This window comes from Pediculus humanus, genomic scaffold, assembly GCF_000006295.1.
Source record: "Pediculus humanus corporis 1103172108283 genomic scaffold, whole genome shotgun sequence".
Taxonomy (NCBI): Eukaryota; Metazoa; Arthropoda; class Insecta; order Psocodea; family Pediculidae; genus Pediculus; species Pediculus humanus.
The window spans coordinates 2,551-25,467 of NW_002987852.1; the positions used below are offsets into that span (position 1 = coordinate 2,551).

Genomic DNA, 22,917 nt, shown 5'->3' on the forward strand with positions numbered 1-22,917 from the left:
TTTTATCATTTATAATTTTTTATTATAATAATAATAATAATAATGAGTATAATCGATGATAATTTTTTTAAAAATTCATTTCGGTTATATATAATTAAAAAAATGTGATTTTTTTTTTTTTTCAAATCTCTTATAATTTTTTACAAGGACAGTTTTTACAATACAAAAAAAACAGTAATTTCACCTCCTCCCCCCCCCTTCCCCACCCCCCAATTTATAATTGAAATTGCTTTGTTTTTAATTTTCAAATTAATGTTTTACCTTGTCTGTAAACAAAAATATAGGTTTGTTTACGAAATTAATAATAATAATAATAGATTTATTATTAATTTTCATTGAATTTTTTTTTTTTTTTTTTTAAAAACAAAGCAAATAAAAATTTTTATAAAAATAAATTTCTGTTCAAAAGTAGAAAAAAAAATTTGTAATTGTTATGTACATAAAAAAAATTTAATAAAAAAATTAATGGATTTATCGTAATATTAAAATTGATATTTAAATCGAATAATAAGAATTTTTAGTTTTTGAAAGTTAGTTTTTGCAACATACTTGCTAATAAATAATTTAAAAATGCTAATTTAATATTAATTAGCATTTTGATAATTTTTTTCAATAAATTTTATCATTTAATTAGTCGTTTAAAATCCTCTATAAAACTGAGGATGTAATAATATCCTTACAATTTATGTAATAGGTACTAACTTATAAATAAATACATATTATATTCCTTTTTTTAATAAAATTAATTTCTTACACATTTTGTTCAGTCTTTAATCTTTTAGATGTAAGCGATTCACTTTCTTGTGAACTGGAATCTTCTGAAAATGGCATTTGAGTTGAAAATTCTGTGGCACCTTGAGAATCACTCATTAATGAAAAACACGTATTGGAATCATCCATGCCGTAATTCGATGTGGATGAATCAATATTTTTTCTAGCCGGCGTATTTTCTTTATTCATTTCTTTTAAACTTGTTTTTTTTTTATGTTCAATACTGGAAACGGGTACCCATTTAAATATTTTCATTGTTGTCTCTCCGACAGTAACCCATTTTTTTTCCCATCTTCGAACTTTATCGACAACTTGCATAACACGCTTGATGTCATCCTTGGCTCGACTTCTCGTCTCCGCTCTTATTGAACGATTCATTATTTTTGACGTTTGTTAAATTTTTACAAATTGTATATTGAAAATGTCAAAATTAATTTGTAGGTTGTTTACTATAAACTTAACCTATAGCTTTTTTTTTTAAAATTTCCTTACGATATCAAAGTTGCCAACCTTAAGACTCTAAGAATACCAACTTTAAAAATATTCATAATACAAACATAGTTTTGAGAATTGAATAAGTACTTTAGTAATAAAATTTTAACTATATTTTGTAAGTATATTTTATTGCATAATTTTTTTTAAATTGTAATAAATTATTAAAAAGAACTCATAATAATTATAGGTTATTTTGATACGTACACCAGTTTTTTTTGTAAAATGGCTGATGTAAGGGATATATTAGATTTGGAAAGATCAGGAACTCCTGAATTAACTAAAGAATCTATATTAGGAAACACAGATAAAAATAAAAAAAGATCTTTGGTTAATAATAAGCAAATAAAGAGACCCGAAGGAATGCATCGAGAAGTTTTTGCTCTTTTATATAATGATAATAAAGATGCACCTCCGCTATTTCCCACTGACACCGGTCAGGGATATAAACAAATGAAAGCCAAATTAGGTATGAAGAAAGTCAGACCCTGGGAAGTGGATGCCATTTACAAATCCAGCTAGAACAGATGGTGCTGTATTTCATCACTGGAGGAGACTTGCAGATGAAGGGAAAGAATATCCATTCGCTAGGTTTAATAAAAAGGTCGATGTTCCAGCATTTCAAGAAAATGAATACATTCCAGCGGAAGGCTGGAGTAGGCAGGAAACAGATCACCTCTTTGATTTGTGTCGTAGATTTGATTTACGATTTAATGTTATATGTGATAGGTGGGACAGAAATTTATTTCCGAATAGATCTATTGAAGATTTAAAAGAAAGATATTATGGATTTTGTTCTGCCTTAAGCAAATTAAAAGGTGGAAATGATCCTGCTAAAACATATGTTTTTGATGCTGATCATGAAAGAAGACGAAAAGAACAATTAAAAAGGCTCTTTGAAAGAACTCCCGAACAGGTAATCAAAACAATTTTGTCAGGTATCACAAATTATAATTATTTTTAACCTGTATATTTTTTTTTTTCCTTTTCAGATTGAAGAAGAGCAAATGTTATTGAATGAGTTAAGAAAAATAGATGCTCGAAAAAGAGAAAGAGAAAAGAAAACTCAAGATTTACAAAAGCTGATTACAGCAGCAGATAATCAAGCCGAGGCAAGATCAGGTGAAAAAAAAGTACAGAAGAAAAAAGTCCAACAAGCCAGACCAGCCAAAGTTGATACAACTGTAATTTATTATAATTATATACCAGGTTATTTACTATAGTTATTTAAAAATAAAATTTAATATTTATAATTTAAATTTTAGTCACTGGAATCAGCTGGCATAAAATTTCCCGATTTCAAAGGTCATGGTACAAGCTTGAGATCTCAGAGAATGAAACTCCCAGTGTCTGTCGGTCAAAAGAAATCGAAAGCAATTGAAAGTTTGCTTCATGAATTAGGCTTAGGTAAATCGAGTTAATGATTTTTTTTTGGGGGGGGGGGGTTGAGTGATTTTTAATGAAATAAAACATCTTTTTCTTTCTATTCAAATTTTTAAATTTTTCAGATCTTAATCCGATTCCAACGGAAGAGATTTGTCAGCACTTTAATGAATTAAGAAGCGACATGGTATTGTTGTACGAATTAAAAGCTGCCTTAGCTAACTGCGAGTTTGAACTTCAATCGTTGAGACATCAATATGAAGCTCTAAATCCAGGAAAGGTATGTTATAGTAAATTGTCAAATGTTAAAACTGATATCAAAATAGTATTGAAATCTTATTATCACAATTCTCTTGTTAATATTTTAGAAAATTTTTTTTACCTTAACTATTTAACTTTTTATTTTTTTGTTTTCCTTTTTTTAAAAAAACAGGCAAACAAATTTTATTTTTTTATAATTTTGTAGTCGTTTCAAAAAAATTACTTATTAAAAAAAGTTTTATTTATTTCAAACAACTGTAGCAATTAACAACCATTTTTGCACACTTTATTTAACTATTATTATGTTTTAAATTTTACTTCAGACAGGAGCATAGGCATGATACACCTTGTATATCTCTTGTGCCATAGTAGTAGTCGTAAAAAAAATATAAAAATATTTAAAAAAAAAAAAAAAAAGAGAGAAAAAGAGGTAAGAAATGATAGATAATTCTTAGTGCACTTGAAAAAATAAATTTTTATTAAATTTGAATTTTTTTTTTTTTTTTCATATATATTTTCATAATTAAATATTAAACATTTAATTTGTTTCGTTTAGGCTTCATTTAAAACTTAATAATTTCTTACTCACTGCATTTTTTTTTTTTTTGTTTTAATAACTTTCATTGAATTTATTATTAATATTATTTATTTTCAGTTTTTATCGATAAGCTAAAGGAAAAAAAGAAAAGAAAAAAAAATTAAATTATTATTCTCTTTTGTTAGCTAGATGTTTATTTGTTTGTAGGCATGAGAAAAAACAAGCCCAAGTTAAAAAATAAATAAAAATGCCCATGATGATTTACCTGGTTTAACATCCAAAAAATTCATGTTTTACTTCCTGGGGACCATGATACCTTATAAAAAACCTATTAAGGTAACTTTGGACTCGTTCAACGTTGGGTAGAGCTTACTGTTTTCAAGTTTAAATGCCAAAAAACTTTTTACTTTTGTCGAATACAATTACATGCTCAAATTAATATTTTTACCTTGTTTAAAATTAACCAAAAAAAAAAAAATCAAATCCAAACTACTATAATAATAAAAAAAAAAAAAATGATTTGAAAGTTTTGGGATACCATATTTTTAACATTTATTTAATCGAGCATGTAAATGTTGTTGTTGTTGTTGTTGTTGAAATTACAAAATGAAATTAACATTGAAGAATTTGAGTTTATTTTTTTTAATAAATAAAATTAATAATTGCATTTGTTTTCAATAAGAGTAAATCAAGTTTGTATTCTACCATTTTTATGAATGTTGTAAAAAAAAAAAAAAAAATTGTTTTTTTGCAGACTCTTGCAATTCCAAGTTCAATAACACAACCAAGTACAGAAGATGCAACCAAACATAAACTTGCTAGTTCAGAAATAATTGATGTTGTCGGATCTCCTGGAACTCCAAGTATTAACTGATACTCGAATAAATATTTTGACTCAATTAAAACTTCCAAAAAATAAATAAATAAATATATATTTATCAAACAAAGTCAAGGTTTCCATAGTAATTAATTAAAAATATATTTGACAGGTGAATCTTTGTGAGATGTAGAGAAAAAAAAAAAATTAATTTGCATGTACAGTTTTATTTAAAAAAATTTTTTTTTTTTTTTTTTTCACAATATATAATACATTATTGATAGTAAAATCTTACAAAATCAACTTTGACATCGACTGAGTCTTTTTTGTGAAATTTATATGTAGCTGGCAAATCGAAATTTAATTCTGCAAGAACATCCACTTTAACACCCAATGATTGGGCTTTTGTTATTATATAATTTCGTGTGGAAGTCTTATGTAAAGAATACACAGCATTATCAGTCAGTTGTAAAGCTAATTTAAGAAATTCAATGTCCAAACCTTTTGTTTTCGTTCCAAAAGGAGGATTCATTATAACAGTATCAAATTTTTTGTCATTTAATGAAATAACATTTTTAGTCACATCACACATAATTAAATCAATGTTTTCAATGCTAAACTCTTGGATATTTTCTTGGCATATTTTTAATGCATCAGAATCAACATCGACACCAACACAAAATTCACAATTTAAAAGACATGAACCAATTGATAAACTACCACATCCACATCCAAGATCTGCTATGATTTTTCCTTCAATGTCATCATAACAAGACTGAATAGAGTGTAACATTCTTGCACATATATGGGGCATAGTAGCATATTGTTCTAGCTTTACTTTAGGCCTGGTGAAAGTTTTAATTTCTTGAATGTGCTGTTCTAGTGCTTTTAATTTCATACAAGCCATCTTTACATCATACTTATTTAGTATTTTCATTAACCCTAGGAAAAACGGCTAAAATGTTGTTACCAAATGACGATTCTTGTGGAATGAAATATCCAAAAGATGTACTGTTTGCATGTTGTAAAAGACTATTAGCATGGGCAGCTCTGGCAAGGTTAGATTGATTTTCTGAAGTCTGATTGGAATTAATACTAGATACTCCAATAGGACTGCTAAGAGCACTGGGATTTAACGTTTGAGCTGTTCCAGATTTCAAAAGTTGTTTCCTTAAATTTAATTCTTCTAGGATTTTTTTTTGTTGGCTTTGAAGATCTGAAAGTACAAAAAAATAAAATTACCATTTGAATTTAGCGAAATAAAAACAATCTCTAAATAAATCATTTAGTTCAATTTATTACTTTTTCTTAAGCTAAATTTACTTTTTAACTTTAATTCAACTCAATAAACACTACATGAAGCAAGTACGCTTAATTACAGGTCAACCAAGTTAGGTTATCTAATGTTCAAAAGAAATAAAACCCCTTGAACATTAATTAAAATTTTTTTTTTAGATTTGATTTAATATTAAATTGATTAATAAATTATTACCAGGTCTGTTTGGCGGCTGAAAAGCCATTTATAATCTAAATAAATTTTTAATTTTTAATAAATACTCTTCAGTTCAGGTTGTCACGCGTGGTTTACATGGATTAGCCATTAATTTAACGTTAAATTTAAACGACATTAAACATTTTTAAAAAATTTTTGCTTAAAAACTATTTTTTTTTTTTTTTTAATTTTATTAATTACGATTTGAATAAAACAATGTGTTTTATTAGGATAGATTTTAATTGTTTAATAATAAATTGATTTAAATGTTAAATTTAAAAAAACAACAACAACAACTGATCTTATCATGGCAGTTACTCTTAAATTAGATTTAAAATATAAATTTAGTTTTTAATTTATTATTTATTTTTTAAAAATTATATAAATTAAATTATATTTCAATTCTATTTCATAAAATATTGTCTTAACAATATTTTTTTTAAAAATAAAAATCAATTTAAACAAAAACAAATTGTGTAAGTGACATGTTTTGTTTATAAAAATCACTCATTATAGTTATTTAAATGAAAAAAAAAAAAAAAAAAAAAAAAAAAAATTTTGTATTGTTAACCAGTTCTGTATATTTTTTTATCTATCTATTTAAAAATTATGTTTTATTATTTATTTATTTTATTTTTTTGTGTATGAATAATAATTTTAAAAAACCAAACAATCAATTTAAAAAATCAGTTAATAATGGCTTCAGTTAAAACATAAATAAATAAATAAAACAAAGAACATTGAAAAAAAAGGAAATTAAATTTATTTATTTATTTTTTAGTTACATTTCTAATTAATTTAATTAACACATAAAATGTTTGTATTATTTATAAAAAATTTTAATATTTTGTCATTGAATCATTTTTTCTTTTTTTTCAATCAAACTTAAAATTTATTTTATTGCATGAAAAAAAAAAAAAAATATATATTTTTGCTGAAAGAAAGAAAAAAAAAAAATTTACCCAAAACCCTAATAATAAAAAAGGGTCCTAATAATCTAAAAAAAATTATTAGAATGAATTGTTTATTTGTAATAAATATAAATAAATATTTTCATTCTTTTATTTAAAAGCAAATTATTGTCTTCGACATTTTTTTTTTTTTTTTACGGTTCAAAATAAAATTATAAATATTTACTCAATGGAAAATAAAACAGTTAAAATTTTTTTTTTGTTTGTCAGTTATATTATTATATATTTCTATTTACGTTAAAAAAAAAAAAAAAGATTCTTTTGTTTTCGATAAGCATTTTTTTTTTTTTTTTTTAAACAAATTTAAAAATAAAAATTATTGGATAAAATATAATTTATGAACTAAAAATGTCATAAAAAAAAATTTTGATTGTTTGGAATAAATTTTATTTTTTTCTACATTTTTGAATTTAACGGTTTTTTATTCTATTTGTAAATGTGCGTCATTTTTACCCGACGTTTAAGTGCAAAAAAAAAATTTTTTCCAACTGACGTATGAATTGGATTTAAGTATTAACGATCGTTTAAAATTGTAAAATTATAAAAAATAAGTTAACTAAATCGGTAATTTATTTTTATAAATTTTTAGTTAATAATTTATTTTATTCATTTAAATGCGAAAAAAAAACTTTTATATTATCATTTTAGTAATTTTATTGTCAATTATTTTTTTTACTCGACGATTACAAAGTATCCATTTTAATTTTATTATTATATTACCGTGTAGTTGTAAATTTTCATAGAAAATAATTTGTATAATTTTTTTAAATGTTTAGCAATCTAATTCAAAACCTTTTTTTTTTTTTTTTCTTTCAGGAATCATATAATACGAGGAAGATTTTAATTCAAATTTATTTTGTACGTTTCAATTCATAGTAAGGTATACGTTAGGTCTTCTTACGTTTCAAAATGTCTAACATCCAATGAAAAAGAATAACAAATGAAATATTTCCAGATAAAAGATTATATGTGTTGCTTATGAGTGAGCTGTGGCAATTTTGGTTCCAAACCTGTCATTATAAGACAACAGTAAATGCCTTTTTAAAGACATGGCACACAATCGTAACGGTTATTTAGTTGCTGATGTTTGTGGGGACAAGTATTCCGGTACCATATTTAAGGCACGCTTCATGTCACAAGGGTAAGTTTTTTTTCTGTTTTCCTTTTTTTTTTTATTTTAAAGAAGAAACTGGTAATTTTTTTTCTTCAACTCAGAACTTCATCTGTAATATTTTAAAAGTGAAGCAAATATTTGGCCCATTAATCTAAATTATATTTGATTTATGAGTTAAATTTTTGCTACATTTTTAAAATAAATGTCTTCTATTCAATATGATAAAGTAAGTTTATTATTTCATGTGGGGTTGCAGTTTTGTTGGTTTATTATTTATTAAATAAAATATGCTTTCAAAAGTGCAGGTTCCATTGAAATATATATTGTCTGCTTAATACATTTATTATTTTCAATTGGTAATCAAATGTGGCAGTACTTGGTTAATTAATTTGCCTATAAATTAAAATAGTAATAGTGGTGATAACATCCGTCCTTGAATATGATATTTAAGGTTATTTAAAAAAAATTGTATTTGAAAATCAAAGTATTGTTTTTTTTTTTAAATTCTATAAGTTTTAGGTGTAAATTTAAGGTAGAGAAAGGAGTTCCTGGAAGCCAAATTCAAATTTCTTAAATCAAATAAATATGATTGCCATGTTTGTATTTGAAATCATGCATTCATTTTTATTTGATGTAAGGGATTTGTATTATAAACTTATGATTATAAAAACAAATTTTTTTTTATTTTTGTTTAAAAAAATCTAAAAGTCTCTTTCCAAAAATGTGTTTGGGCTGTGAATAAGTTGTTGGGTACGTGTAAATTTACAAGCTTATTATTTATTTTTGATTAAATATTATGCTTTTAAATTTACAAGTTCCTAAACATGATGATCGTCATTAGGTGTAGTAAAATTTATAAAAAGGGTAATCAATGAAAACAAATTTAAAAATTGGACAATAGTATGTAAACCCAGTAATAAGTTTATCGTTGTAATCTGTTAACTTATAGTTACCTGATTGTTGTTATTATTATGTTTGCCTTGAATTTCTTCATAAATTTGCTGCTTTTGAAACTAATTTAACTATCATTTCAATACTAATTTTCTATTTATTTCATTAACAATCTTGATGAGTACTGTTTTCTTGTTTAAGTTGGGTTTTTCTTTGAGTTTTCTTTTAAATTTGTCAAATTTTAACAAGTGTTTAGGCATCCTTTAGAAATTATTTACACGATTTCAAACAATTAAAAGTTTTATTTAAAAAATATATATAATTCATAAATTTTTAACAATAAACAACGATTATAAATTGTTTACATTTATCTGGATAGAGCCAAGTTATTAAACTTTGTTTATAAAATCATTCTTTTATTTAAATCCAACAGATCAGCAATAAATTTGTTTTTTGTTTTCCCTGAGAGCTTATCATTTCAATTTGTTAAAGCAAAACATAAGTTTATATATATAATTTAATGATTGTTTTTTTTTTCACACACAATTCATTCTTTAAATTTCTCTCATTCATGTATTTTGATAAATTTATCTTTAACTTTTCATACCGTTATCTAGGTAAAAATGCTGATTATAATAGAAATGTGATATTTTCGGTTTCTAACATATTACAATTTATTATTAAATCTCATTTGTTAGCAATTTTCATGTAATTTAATACAAATAATTAAATATCTAGGCTAGGAAATTATATGTATTTTGATATCGTGAGGTCATGTGAAAAATCTACCCCATTAAACGAAGATTAAAACTTTAGCTCACTCGATTTTCATTTTCTTTTATTTTGGATGTTTAATTCGACTTTTTTTTTTAGGTTCGTGTGAAAATTTGAATGATTTCCATTTTAATCGTTTAAAATCCACAGGGGTTTTCCTTTGGCACTAGTATTCACGTCAGAATGTTGTTCTTCGTTTTCTTTCGATACGTTTTCTTGGCTTGATTTGCTGTCTTTCGGTTCGTCGTTTTTCCCTTTCACCCCGAGAACTGATATAAGGGGTAAAAAGTTTTCTATGTCTGATGTGTATTCGTAATCGAGAAGATCCTGAAAACAAATTTATTAAAATCGTTAAACGATTTTTAAAAATATTTTATTTACATGTACAATTAATTTGATTTTACCTCTGTTTCTCCTGAAGGGTTGTTGCCTTGTCCTTCCTTGATTCCAGACGCCGATGGGGGTGATTCTTGAGAATTCGTGGGAGGAGAAATTGAAATAGCTGGAGCAACACGTTTAAGTTCTTCTTTACTTTGCGAGGTACCTTTTAAATTTTGGTAGATGGTCTTTGAAAGTAATTTTTCTTCGGCACCTTCCATCAAACCATTATTCTCGGTAACTTCTTCAGCATTTACTAATATTGCTTTCGGAATGTCTAATTTATCCACTTTAGAGTTATCCAAGGGTAAAAAGGGATTGTTAAGGTTAACATTATTATTATTTGTGTAATTATTGAAATTCGGGCTTTGTCCTAAACCTTCGGGAGAAACAGCATACGTGACGCCTTGTGGCTCCGGAGAATATTGTTGTAAAGATGGCATTAATTTGGTCACGGGTCTAACATTAATGGCATTTGAAGTAGATGGCGAAATTCTTTTTTGTTGACTAATTATATCATATAATGCTTGCATCTCAAAAGGAGAAGATGGAGTCGCACTATTCTGTTTCACGGCACTTTGAACTTTCACCAACATATCTCTTTTCATTACTATTGCGTTTAGCTCTTGCAAAACAACAACCATTTCCGGTCTGTCTTTTGGTTTTCTACTAACGCAACATTTACCTAAAGCAATTAAACTCAAAAACGACTGTTGTTCATCCAAGCCGCTTTTTCTATCGATTAAAGTTCCCAATTGTACTTTTGGAATGTTTTCTACTAAATCTTTTAAAAATTTGTGATGTCTTTGCTCGTCGTAAGCTCTTAGTCCAGTTGCTAATTCGAAAAGTACTATTCCAAAACTGTGCGTGTCAACTTTTGTGGAAAATTTTTTATGCCTTAAAAATTCATCTGGCAAATAAGGTCGCGTTCCGTGAACTCTACTCACTTTCATATGAGTGTAATGATTATATGGCCCTTCTCTGGCTAAACCAAAGTCTCCTATTTTAGGCTCGTAATTTAAATCGAGTAATATATTGGCACTTTTAATATCTCCATGAATTAATGGTTTTTCACCGATCGTATGTAAAAATTGAATGCCTCTAGCTGTTCCTGTAGCTATGTTAAGTCTCTGACTCCATGTTAAAGGTTTACTTCCATGCCTGCATAATAATCGGTCTTCTAAAGAACCATTAGGCATGAATTGATAAATTAAACAGGGATCTTCGCCATCCATACTAAAACCGTATAGAGGTAATATATTATCATGTCTATATGAATTGAGCATTTTAAGTTCTCCAAGGATTTGTTGGATTTGTATGGAATGATTTTCATCTGTTTCTGAATTTTTTGTTCTTTTAATTGCGACTAGTGTATTTTTCCATGTACCTTTATATACAGTTCCAAAACCCCCCTTCCCTAATATTGTAGAAGGATCCCAACCACCTGTGGCTATTTCCAATTCTTTGAATGTAATAAAAGGCAATATCCCCACTCTTTCTGCTATTGATGAGATTTCTGAAACATCTAAAAAATTTAATTGTTACTTAGCTTGATTTTATAAACAAACTAAATTTAAATAATTCCCATTATTAATATTTATGTTGCATTATCTTACTTTTATCTTTCGATGAATCTGGTTTTAAAAATTTTGATGGTATTTGATTTTGATGATTTGATCCCATTGGAGTATCAGAAAGGGGTCTGTTTAAGAGAGCAGTTTGTGCATTATTTCTAGAATTTTTAAAATCATTTACAGCAGAAGAACCAGGATCTTGTCCATTAATTATTTTATTTTCTGCCAAGTCGACATTTAAATTTTCTATAATTATGTAGAAAGCATGCTGCATTACACTTAACAAATCAATAACAATTAAAACCATAAATAAAAAATTTCACACAAACCATTTTGTGGTCGACATTGTGAAGTGTTTTGATCAAGTCTATTTGTAGTATCATTTTTTGAATTTTGATCAATTTTAAATAATCTATTTAAATTTTGTTCTCCTTCGTATATTAATTTATGATATTCTGGATCTACAAATGGTTTTATTATCAACATAGCTTGATAATGTTGCATTTTTGATAAAAGTACAAATAGTTCTAAAATTGTATGATTTTGGTGGCCCCATTTTGTTAGTAATTCATCTGTTGGTGAATTTCCTCTCAGTATTTCTCTTCTTAATGTTTGAATTGTAAGAACATCAAAGTTCATGTGAACTCCTCCTACAGGAAACATACATACATAATAAAAAAAAAGAAACGATTTAAATTTAAAATTGATTATAATATTTTTTTATTCTAAATATAGTTATTAACATGTGCAATATTACAAAACGTTTGTGAAATAAAAATAATAGTGAAAGTAGTAAATAACAGTAGAGTTTAAAAGTTTTTTTTTTTTTTTTTTTTACTTGCCTAATTCTTCCCACTTGTCATTTTGATCCAATATTCGACAGAGTCCAATTCTTTCAAAATAAGGAATGTCATAGACATATTTAGCTGTTATTTTTTTACTTTGAGCCATTTATTATTTGTCATTACAAAATTATCTCTATTACAAAATCATAACGCAGAAGATACATAATGACAACAAAATAAAACAGTGCTGCCATCGTTTAAAAAATAATGGCGGCTCTTATCTAACACGAACCTCTATTACAGTGGAAATATTTTTATAAATTTAATCGTTATTAATTTTTATTTTTTAAATCAGTGTTATAGAATGTTTATAGTTTAACATGGAAACAGATTCAGAAGATGAAATACCAGATTTAGTGCCTTTTAAACAAGTTCCAGTCACAATACTAACTGGATTTTTAGGTGCCGGTAAAACTACGTTGTTAAATTACATATTAACTCAACAACACAATAAAAAAATAGCTGTGATTTTAAACGAATTTGGTGAAGGAAGTGCTTTAGAGAAAAGTCTTGCAATTAGTGATAATAAGAATTTATATGAAGAATGGTTGGAATTGAGAAATGGATGTTTATGTTGCTCTGTTAAGTGAGTACAAAATTAACTTTCAATTATTACCATTAATTGTTCAATTTGAATTATTTAATATTTTTTAATATTTTCAGAGATAATGGTGTCAAAGCCATTGAGAATTTGATGAAAAAAAAAGGAAAATTTGATTATATACTTCTTGAAACAACTGGTTTGGCTGATCCAGGACCCATCGCTTCCATATTTTGGTTAGATAAAGAACTTGGAAGTGATTTGTTTCTCGATGGAATAATAACAGTTTTGGATGCTAAACATGCTTTCGAAGTAAGTTTTTTTTTTTAAATTATAAAAAAAAATTATATTATTATATAAAGCTCTAAATGTATAACATTAATCAGTTTAATTTTTTTTTTTTTTTTTTTAGCAACTGGGAATCACATCAGATATTGAAAAATCAGAAAACAAACCATTCGGTAAATTCAATGAAGCTTTAAGGTAATTTGAAATAAATATTACTTAACAATCACTCTAAAAATCTTAAAATTTAAATGTGTTATCGATAAATAAATCAATTTTTAATTATTTCCCAATAGAAATAAACAGTTGATGAGATTTAAATGGAATTAAATCAAAATTAAATTAATTAATACAAGTTTTCAAATTAAAGTTTTTTAACAGAGTAAATATTTTACATTGATGAAAACGTTTAATTAAAACATGGTAAATATTGATATAGTTTATTATTTGTTTAATAGATGGCATTCGAGAGCAATTAGAAATTTCCCAAGTTTTTCTTTGAAGTCGTTTTGTGAAACTGTTTTTCCCCCCCTCCCCTTCTCTTGTTTTAAAAAATTATTTTTATATTTAAATTTATGTTTACTTGTTTTAAATTTAATGCATTTTATTTGTCCAAGTTACAAAAAAAAAAAAAAAAAAAAAAGAACAACGTTTTCAATGCTTTTCCGATGTGTATATGCGTGTGTGCACAATACCCCCTTGGGGTAACATAACATCCCACTTATCCAAATCTCGTTTAATTATTTTTCTCGCGCTGATAAATAAATTTTTTTTTTTACTCCCTTTGATGCAACAAAATCGTTTAAATTTGATAAAAGCATATTTGTTGTTTCATGCATGTTGATGATCAATGATTCAATAAGAGGGAAAAAAAAAAAAAAAAAAAAATCAGTGATTTACACAAAAACCGTTGAAATTTTTTAAACCTGTCAATTTTCATAAGTTTCATAACTTTAAAAAACCAACGTTTTATTATATGCGTTAGCCTCAAAACTTCCATCATCAATTTTAAATTTTGTTGATTAATTTATTTAATTTTCAAACAAGGGAAAGAAAATTCACCGTATATATTATAATCAAGTTTAAATCATTTTATAAATTTGTTAATTTACATAAATTTAAGTTACAAAACAAAATGGTGGTGGCGGCGGCGGTGGTGGTGGTTTTATTTTAAAATCATTTTTTTTTTTTGCAGGCAAGTTGCTTTAGCTGATCTTGTTATAATAAATAAAATAGATTTAATAACGAAGGAATCATTAGAGTGCCTTATAAAACAAGTCAGGTAATAATTTTATTAATTAAATTATTTTTTTCCCCCTCCATATTTATAAAAAAAAAAAAAATTTTTTGTTTTATGAATGGTGGAAATGTGTAACGGATTTTTCCGATTTCTAAATATAAAATTCCAATTAAATAATTTTTATCACTTTACGTTTTTTTTTTCAAATAATTCATTCAAACGTATGCATATTTGTCGTACAATTTAAACATTGTCATCGAATGAATGAAATTTATTTCTATTTAATTCTATTCTATTATTATTATTATTATTATTATTATTATTATTTAGATCAAATCGTAATAAAAAAGTTTTCCTTGGAAAATTCTAAATTAAAAATTTTCCTTTTTTTTTTATTTTTCTTCCCACTCGGAAAATGTTTTCGCATTATTATACGTTACACATTCTGAATGCAAGAGTCCATTTTAGGTTTTTTTTTATTGTTTATTGAAAATCAAAATGATTAATAATTTATTAACATAATTTATTTACGCGGATTTCAGAAAAATAAATTCACACTCCAAAGTATTAACGTCTGTCAAATGCAAAGTGGGTTTAAATGAAATTTTAGATCTTCGAGCGTACAGTTCGTTTACACGAAGCGAGTAAGTACAATTTTTTTTTTTTTTTTTTTTTTTAATTAACGGTTTTTTAGGGTTTCTCGTAAGCTAAACAAATATTTTCCGTAACGTTTTCTTTTTTATTAAGCATTCATCATCGACTTTATTATTATTATTAAAATATTTAAATTATTGTCAGTCACGTAATTCTCATTGATGGAAAACTACGCCATTTGTTGTTATCATCGCATTTAATTTTTTCTCCTGTGCAAATAAATAAATAAATAAATTTTGGGGGTTTAAACGTTGCGTGTAATAAATCAAAAGTGAGTTCATCCCGTTCGATTATATATATATATATAAAATTTAATCAAGAGAATCCTTCCTTTTTTTTTTTTTTTGGTGTTAATACCAATATATTGTACTTAACCCCTGGGTTTCATCCTTAATTATCTGGATTTATTATTTTCACGCCCCGCACAACAACAATTTCAATACCGTTTCCAAAAAGGAATTTTTATTTATTTCTTTACTATATTATTCCGAGGCACAATTTTCCGCCTTTTTTTTCCTCTAAGATATTTCGTATCACTTGTTTACGTTTTATTAATTTTTGTAAAAGTGGTAGTACTGCTGTATCGATAATTTATCTTTCATATTCGGACGGTTGGTTTTAATATTTAATTTAAACCTTTTATTTATTTTAACCCATTGAAATTTCCCGAAAAAAAAAATCATTTTTCATAAATTTTTAAACGTATAAAATGAAAGGAATTGTCGTCGTCGTCCCCGTCCTCCCCATCCTCCCTTTTACAAATACTTGTTAATTTTTACATTATATTGAAATTTATATGATTAATGGGATTTAACGACTATTAAATTTTCCACCTTTTTATTTAATATAAATAATATTGACCGTTGGTCAACATTAATAAATAACAAATGGGGGTTTTTATTAACGTTCTCCACCCCTTGTTTACCGATGGAAAAGTCACTAATAATTTATATTATTTATTTATTTATTTATTTTTTTTTCATAAATATGGGAAAAATTTATTTGATTTATGTAACTGTGAAAATAAATATCAAAAATTTATTTAATAAAATTATATATGGATGGCGATAGAATGATATTCACGTACTTATGTATGTTTATATCAGTTTATTTTATTTAATTAAAAAAAAAAAAAAAAGAAAAGAATAAAAAAGTTGGCTCACTTCACATCTGCCACCAATAAATAGTTAATTCAAGCAATAAAAAAATAAAAAAAAAAAAAAAAAAAGGCTAAAGTTGAATGTTGGCAGGCAGGGATGCGAATATAAATACACCCCCTCCCCTCTTCCCTCAAAATACAAAAATGATCTGGTATTATCATCCCTGGTTTCACGCTTCTTGATCAATCTTTGGTCCTCTTATTGGTGGGTTTCCCCAAAGTTTGTACGCTCGCATTTAACAAATCACCCTTTTTTTTTTCTATAATATTCCCTTTTGATTGATGAATTTTCTTTTATTTTTTTGTCGTCTGAAGAAAATTTATTTATTTTTAAACGTCAAAAAGCGAGAATAATAATAATAATTTTATTGTTTTAATTTTTTTCAGGTTTTCCGACTTGATCGAATCGAAAGATGAAGGAAGAGGTCACACGATCGACAGTCGAATAAGAACTGTGACTCTAAATATACCCAAACGTATGACCCGAACGGGTTTGGAAAAATTTCTACAGGAATTACTATGGGAAAAGTGTGCGGAAAATGATGGGTCGGATGACGCCACGCGAAGTATCATATTGAGATTAAAGGTAAGTGAAATTTAATTAATATTTAACACTCGTTAAACGAAGGAAAAGTTTGCCGTAGACGTTGAGGGGGGAGGGGGAGGGACAGGTGCCTTAATTTTTGTGAATCGTTCATACGTTCGTGTTTCGGTTTCAATGATCTAATACATTCAACGATCTAATCATAATTGTAACGACGTACATGAGGATTTTTAATCCCAGTTTCCTTTTCAATGAAAACAAATTTTTTTTTTTTTTTTTTTTTTGTTCGAGTTTCTTTTTTTTTTTTTATTTATATATAAATATAAATATAGGGTTTATCTGTTTCTTCTTTTCTTTTCTATTTTTTTTTATAACCATTTATATATGTTTTTCTTGGGTTAAATCGCCGCACAATACCTATTGTTAACTGTTTTATTATAATGCTATCGTTTTAATTGAGTAATGTATGAAAAATATTTACAAACTTGCTTTTTTTCTTTTTAAATTTCTTCTAATAAAGAAAAAGAAAAAAGAAAAGAAAAAAGGCAACAAACACATACACACGCTTTTATGAAAGGTTTTATTATTATTATTATTTGTATTTTCTTTTATATCTATTTTTTTCGAAAATACTATTCAACGGTTTTTTTTTTTTTAAAAAAAAAGTACTTCTTGATTTTTCTGGTGATTAGACTTGGTTTTTTCCTTTTTTATTGGCAACAAATTAGGATTTGTATTTATTTTGGGTAAATATTTTTTTCGTTATGTTATTGCCAGAGAGTGAGAGAGAGAGAGGAAAAAGATGGAGAGAGAAAAAAAAATGAGCGTCGTTTTTTTTTTTACTATAAAATCAGGTATCGTGCGAACAAATTAAGTTGAGGTGTTTTGTCTTTCATTAAAAATTTAGGGTGTTTGTTGTTGTTGTTGTTGTTGTTGTTCTACTACTCGGAAAGGGTCAAAAATTTTCAAAAGTATCGTGTCCGGGGTTAAAATTGGAATTTTTTTTTTTTTCCATTGTCAAAAGGTAACGAAAATTAAAATGTATTTAATAAAGGGTTTCATCGCCGGAAGACACGAAAAAAAAAAAAAAAAAACTTCTTGACCTTTTTTATTTTGGCTCGGACCTAACGGATACCTCTTTTTTTCTTATAAATATTTATAAGGTTGTTGTCGTGAATGGTGGGTTCATTATGTTCGCATTAAAGTAATTGATATTTACGGGTTGAGACTTGAAAAATATGCGATTTAGTTTTGTACCTTAAACGATTGCTCTACCGTATTTAATCCTTTTGTCCAATGGAAAGGGATCCCTGTCTATTTTTAATAATTCCCGAAGTCCACCGTTTACACAATCAAGATTTCAATGATACAATTTAAAATAAACGTCAATGTATGTAAAAAAGATATGAGATTCTTTTTATCATAACAAAAGGTAGGAGATGAAATGTTAGTCAAAACGTGTGACGGTGAGATACGATGTTGATATAAGAGCGCGTAATGAGGGGGAGTGAGATAAAATAAAAATAAAAAAAAAATTATGAAGGATGAATATATATATATATAAAAAGGAAAAAAAATTTTTTAAAGTTGACAGATTTGTTACCAAACAAAGGAAAAAGATAATAGATCAATTTTCAATAGGTGGAAGGGGGGGGAACTCTGGGGGTTGTTGACAAAATTTTATTGTGATTGGTGGACTATTTATAAATAGGATCACTACAAACAGAGTTTATTATATTGAATACCAAATCTGTTTTCATTATATTTAGTTAGGGCCGCCGTTGTATAATCGCATAGACGGGGGGAGGGAATGGGGAAAAAGAGATAGAGAGAGGAGATTTGAAAAACGAGTGGAAAAGAGAAAGGGAAGAAATTTGTTGTCGGGCAGACGCATTGAAAAAAAAAAATCGTCTTTTAGATTCCGGTATTATTTTCTTTTCCCAAAAAAAAAAAATTTATTTGTTTGTTCTGGATTCAAAATTATTGTCGTTAAAAGGTTTTATTTTATTATCATTATCATTTTTATTTTTTTTTGGAGTTTATTTATGCGACACATGGTTTCCGGAAAAAAAAAAAATTTTTTTCTTTAAACGATAATCGATAAAAGTCGAGAGTTGAATTTTCCGAGTAATTTTCCTTTTTTTTTTTTTTTTCTTTATTTGCATATATTTATTAATTTTCATAAAAAAGAAAAGAAAAGAAAAGAAAAAAGCTCAATGGAAGATAAAAGATTAATTTAGTATTTTCCCCATTAGAAAAGAAAGGCAGGGAGGGAGGGAGGCAGGCAGGCACGTCGTTGAAATTATTATTAGCCCCTTTGATAGCTCAAGAAAAAGGGTCTTTTTTTTCTGTCTTTGTCTTTTTTTTTTTTCCTTTCTTTTTCTACTCTCTCTCTCTCTCTCTCTCTCTCTCGCTTTTCCTCCGATTTATTCATTAAACTTTCCCGCGCGTTCAAACTTAACAATAAAATAGTTTGGAGACTTAAAAAGGATATAATCGACATTGAGGAATTTTCATCAAATAACTTTATAAGGGTTGGTTGGGAGCGTTTGCGTGAAAATAGACACGCGAGAGAGAGAGAGAGGGAGAGGGAGAGTGAGAGAGAAAGAAGAGGCGATGGAATGCTGCGACCATTTTTCCTCTATTCACACAAATGTATAAAAGAAAAACTTGTTAATTTTATTTTTATTTTTCCTTTTTTTTATGGGTGGGGGGCGGTGTTAGGGCGGGGGCGTTAAATTGGGAGGCAAATGGAAGTAAAGGGTAAATATATATATATAAATTTTTTTTTTTAAATTTGACAATATAATAACAACGAACATAATAAAAAACGATTAAAAGGAAAAATAATATCATCCATTGTGTAGATATTATATAATAATAATAATAATAATAATAAAATTCCTCCTCAAACTCTCTCGTCGGATCCTCTCGGGTCTGTTAGTTCAATTTTTCAATGGTCGTATTTATCCATGAAAATTTTCCAGGAATTTTCTTTTTTCTTAGCGTTCGCAAAGATCAATATTGTCTTTTGAATAAATGAAAAAATAATGGCAAAAATATTTTTTTTAAAATGATTTTTTTTCACCCCCCCCTTTTTTTCTTTCTTTCTTTTTCTTTTTCATTTTCATCTCAATTTTCTTTTTTTTTTTCTTTTTTCTCTTTCATCTTTTCTTTTTCTTTTTTTTTAACGCCGTTAATGATTATCTCTGGAGATATTTTAAAACTGAGATAAATATTCGGAAAATTTTTTTTTATTTTTCAAATCTTTTTTTTTTTTTATTTGTATTTCGGAAAATTTTTTTGTTTTTGTTGCCCACATCCTTTCTTTTTTTTTTTCTCTTTCCACGTTTTTTTTTCTTTCCCCCCCCCCCTTTTTTGACGATTTGAATTTATTTTTAAAAAATCGTTAAATTCGATTTGTCACGGACGACGATTTGCGAATGCGTAGGGAAATTATTTTGTTTCATCTTCTCCATTTTTGTATCATTTATCGTTTTAAAATTTGTACGAAAATTTTTTTTAAAGATGGCGTCACGCCCAGAGTAAAGGGTAGTAACGAGTTCAGATGAATTTTTAGGCGAGGAGCCCATCAAGATTTTGGTTAAAAATGGAGAAAAAAAAAAAAATGTTCGAGCAAACGATTTCACACAAGCCGAAATTTTCCACGAACGTTTTTTTTTTTTTTTTTTTTTATTTTCCTTCTTTTTCGGTGAAATTCTGGAAAATTCCAATAATATGAGATTCGTGTTATTCGTTGTAATTGTCATTTGAGTCGAATGCTTTTCTTCATTCGTGCTCCGGGTTCATATAGAAAATTATTATTATTAATATTATTATTATCAAACATTTTCTATTGTTCTCTTTCTCTTCCTCCCCCCTCCCCTTCCAGTCCCCCTCCCCCGTCCCGACGACGAACGTTCGCGAACGTGACCAAAGTAATTTTTATCTTTTATTTTTATATTTTATTTATTTTTTTCATCCTTTTTTTTTTTTTTTTTTTTTTTTTCTTTTTCAAAAAATAATTTTTCGTGTTCGTCGCATTCTTACACGGTTTTTCCACGCACAAAAGGGTTTTCCCGGAAAATTTTTTCCTTTTCTTTTTTTTTTAAAAGATATTCGGACGAAATATAAGATTTTTTTTTCTTTTCTCTTTTACGTTTTTTTTTTTTTTTTTTTGTTTTTTGAATTTAAATCATTTGTTGTTATGAAAATGATAAAAGAAAATTTTTTTTTTGTTATGAATAAATGATTCGTTAATTTTTTTATTTATTTATTTATTTATTTCATTGAGATGGTTATGAAATGATTCAGTTCTTTCATAAAAAAAATTGCAATATTTTGCATTTATTTTTTTTTATCGTCTGCTTTTATTTTATTACGTCACATTTCGCCATTTTTTTTTTTTTTTTATTATTATTACAGGCCGCGTTAAAAATTTGAGACAGTTAAGTTTAAAAAAAATTATTAAAAGAGAGAGATAGAGAGAGATGGTTTTATGATATTGTATCATTCATAACTTTAAAAAATTATTATTATTATTATTATTTTATTGCTTTTTACGACAGTAGGTCTGTAATATACGTACCGTTCGTCAAATTCGTAAAATTACAAAAAAATTACGTATTTTTTTTTCTTATTTATGACGTCATTTTATTAATTTTTTTTCTGTTGGGGGTGGGGTTTTAAGGGAATCGTTTCGATCAAAGATGAATCGCACCCGGTCATAGTTCAAGCCGTTTACGATTTATACGATATTGAAACGATAGAAAATGAAAAAGAAGCCATCGACGGTACGAGGTTTATTTTCATCGGTAAGTTCTTTTTTTTTTGAGGATGTGCGTGTCTAGATGGTAGATCGAATTACAGGGAAAAAATTTTTTATTTATTTTCAGGTTCGGATTTAAACGTCGACAATTTACTTAGAATATTCGAAGAGTGTTGCGTCGTGGAAGGAAGTTAAAAAGTCAAATATGATAAACATACGTACATAAATCGGTATGTGTTTTGTTTATTCACATGTTAAATATTTCTTCTTTCTCTCTCTCTCTCTCTATGCGAGAACATAATTTTTAAGGGTTTAAAAACGTACTCGATGGTACGAAAAACGATTTTATTTTTAAAAAAAACCACAGACGTCGCTCACGCCTTTTTTTTATTTTCGTCTGTGGTTTTTTTTAAAAGTTTATGTACCATCGATCTACGTGCATGTTCGAAAAATTCAGGCTTTTCGATTTGAATTCACGCAAAGTCCTTCCTTTTGCTTGCGATAATAATAATAATAATAATGGGTTCGGTTGTGATATATATTAAATGTTTGATTGTACCGTGAAATCTTTGAGGGTTGCCAACTGGTTGTTTACAAAAAGCTTGACGTGGCAATAGAACGATTATAATAAATATTAGGTCTTTTGTTGTTGTTGTTGTTGTTCGTTCCGATCGTGGGGGTGACTACTGTAGGTAGGTAGTTAGAGTACATTGTTGCCAATTATTAATTTCTTTTTTTTAATTACGCGCCCACGTTTTTGTTTTATTTTTTGTTTCTTTCGTTTCGTTTTGGGCGTAAAGGACGCGAGTAGTATATATTCAAAATTTGAGAGATTATCAAATAAAATAAATTATTATTGACGATAACGTTTTTGAAAAGTCAATTCTTTTTTTTTTTTAGACGGTTACATTGTTAGCGTAGAAAAGGAATTCAATGGTTGATGTTTCTATGGTAACATATCGTCAACGTTGACATTGCCTTATTCAAAACTCATGTGGTGATGACAATCAAACTTGCTCAAATGTGTAATTCCATTTGTTTCAACCATTTTCTCAATTTCCTTTGTCTCTATATATATATATTTTTCTTTTTACCCAATTTTCTTTTTTTTTTTTTTTTTCGTTTTCCTCCAGTTTCCCTTGTTTGTTTAACGTGCGTACGTACGTATATCCGTTTACGGATTTTTTTTTTCCAAAACCGAACGGGGGGTAAACCTATATACCTAAACCCGTACCTTCACACGCATGAGGAATAAGAAGAAAGAGTTTTAAAGATGAAATTCCCCCTTTTTTTTGCTATTCTTTACCTGAAGTAAAAATTCGTTCGCGATTCATTACCTTTGCAAAATAAGAATAATATAAAATACGTAAAAACGATCAATTAAAAAAACGGGAAACAAACACGACAAACGATACAACTTCAATG

At 26.9% G+C, this 22,917-nt stretch overlaps 5 protein-coding genes across 5 annotated transcripts; 2 read left to right on the forward strand and 3 right to left on the reverse strand.

Annotated features, from left to right (window-relative positions):
• Nucleotides 1-750: 750 nt before the first annotated feature.
• Phum_PHUM518260 (uncharacterized protein) lies at nucleotides 751-1,149 on the reverse strand (the record flags this gene model as incomplete). The annotated part of the gene is made up of 1 exon (XM_002431227.1): nucleotides 751-1,149. The coding sequence occupies one exon, from the start codon at nucleotides 1,147-1,149 to the stop codon at nucleotides 751-753; it is 399 nt and encodes a 132-aa protein (XP_002431272.1).
• Nucleotides 1,150-1,488: 339 nt separating this feature from the next.
• Nucleotides 1,489-3,242, forward strand: Phum_PHUM518270 (DNA methyltransferase 1-associated protein, putative; the record flags this gene model as incomplete). Its single annotated transcript, XM_002431228.1, has 6 exons — nucleotides 1,489-1,732; nucleotides 1,827-2,179; nucleotides 2,256-2,472; nucleotides 2,542-2,670; nucleotides 2,772-2,926; nucleotides 3,231-3,242. The coding sequence occupies 6 exons, from the start codon at nucleotides 1,489-1,491 to the stop codon at nucleotides 3,240-3,242; spliced, it is 1,110 nt and encodes a 369-aa protein (XP_002431273.1).
• Nucleotides 3,243-4,536: 1,294 nt separating this feature from the next.
• Nucleotides 4,537-5,547, reverse strand: Phum_PHUM518280 (uncharacterized protein; the record flags this gene model as incomplete). Its single annotated transcript, XM_002431229.1, has 3 exons — nucleotides 4,537-5,169; nucleotides 5,204-5,478; nucleotides 5,505-5,547. The coding sequence occupies 3 exons, from the start codon at nucleotides 5,545-5,547 to the stop codon at nucleotides 4,537-4,539; spliced, it is 951 nt and encodes a 316-aa protein (XP_002431274.1).
• Nucleotides 5,548-9,633: 4,086 nt separating this feature from the next.
• Phum_PHUM518290 (uncharacterized protein) lies at nucleotides 9,634-12,119 on the reverse strand (the record flags this gene model as incomplete). The annotated part of the gene is made up of 4 exons (XM_002431230.1): nucleotides 9,634-9,831; nucleotides 9,909-11,407; nucleotides 11,499-11,702; nucleotides 11,786-12,119. 4 exons carry the CDS (start codon nucleotides 12,117-12,119, stop codon nucleotides 9,634-9,636), a joined length of 2,235 nt encoding a protein of 744 aa, XP_002431275.1.
• A 502-nt stretch (nucleotides 12,120-12,621) lies between these two features.
• Nucleotides 12,622-21,687, forward strand: Phum_PHUM518300 (COBW domain-containing protein, putative; the record flags this gene model as incomplete). The annotated part of the gene is made up of 8 exons (XM_002431231.1): nucleotides 12,622-12,887; nucleotides 12,965-13,158; nucleotides 13,274-13,325; nucleotides 14,323-14,409; nucleotides 14,910-15,011; nucleotides 16,568-16,766; nucleotides 21,415-21,538; nucleotides 21,620-21,687. The coding sequence occupies 8 exons, from the start codon at nucleotides 12,622-12,624 to the stop codon at nucleotides 21,685-21,687; spliced, it is 1,092 nt and encodes a 363-aa protein (XP_002431276.1).
• Nucleotides 21,688-22,917: the final 1,230 nt, after the last annotated feature.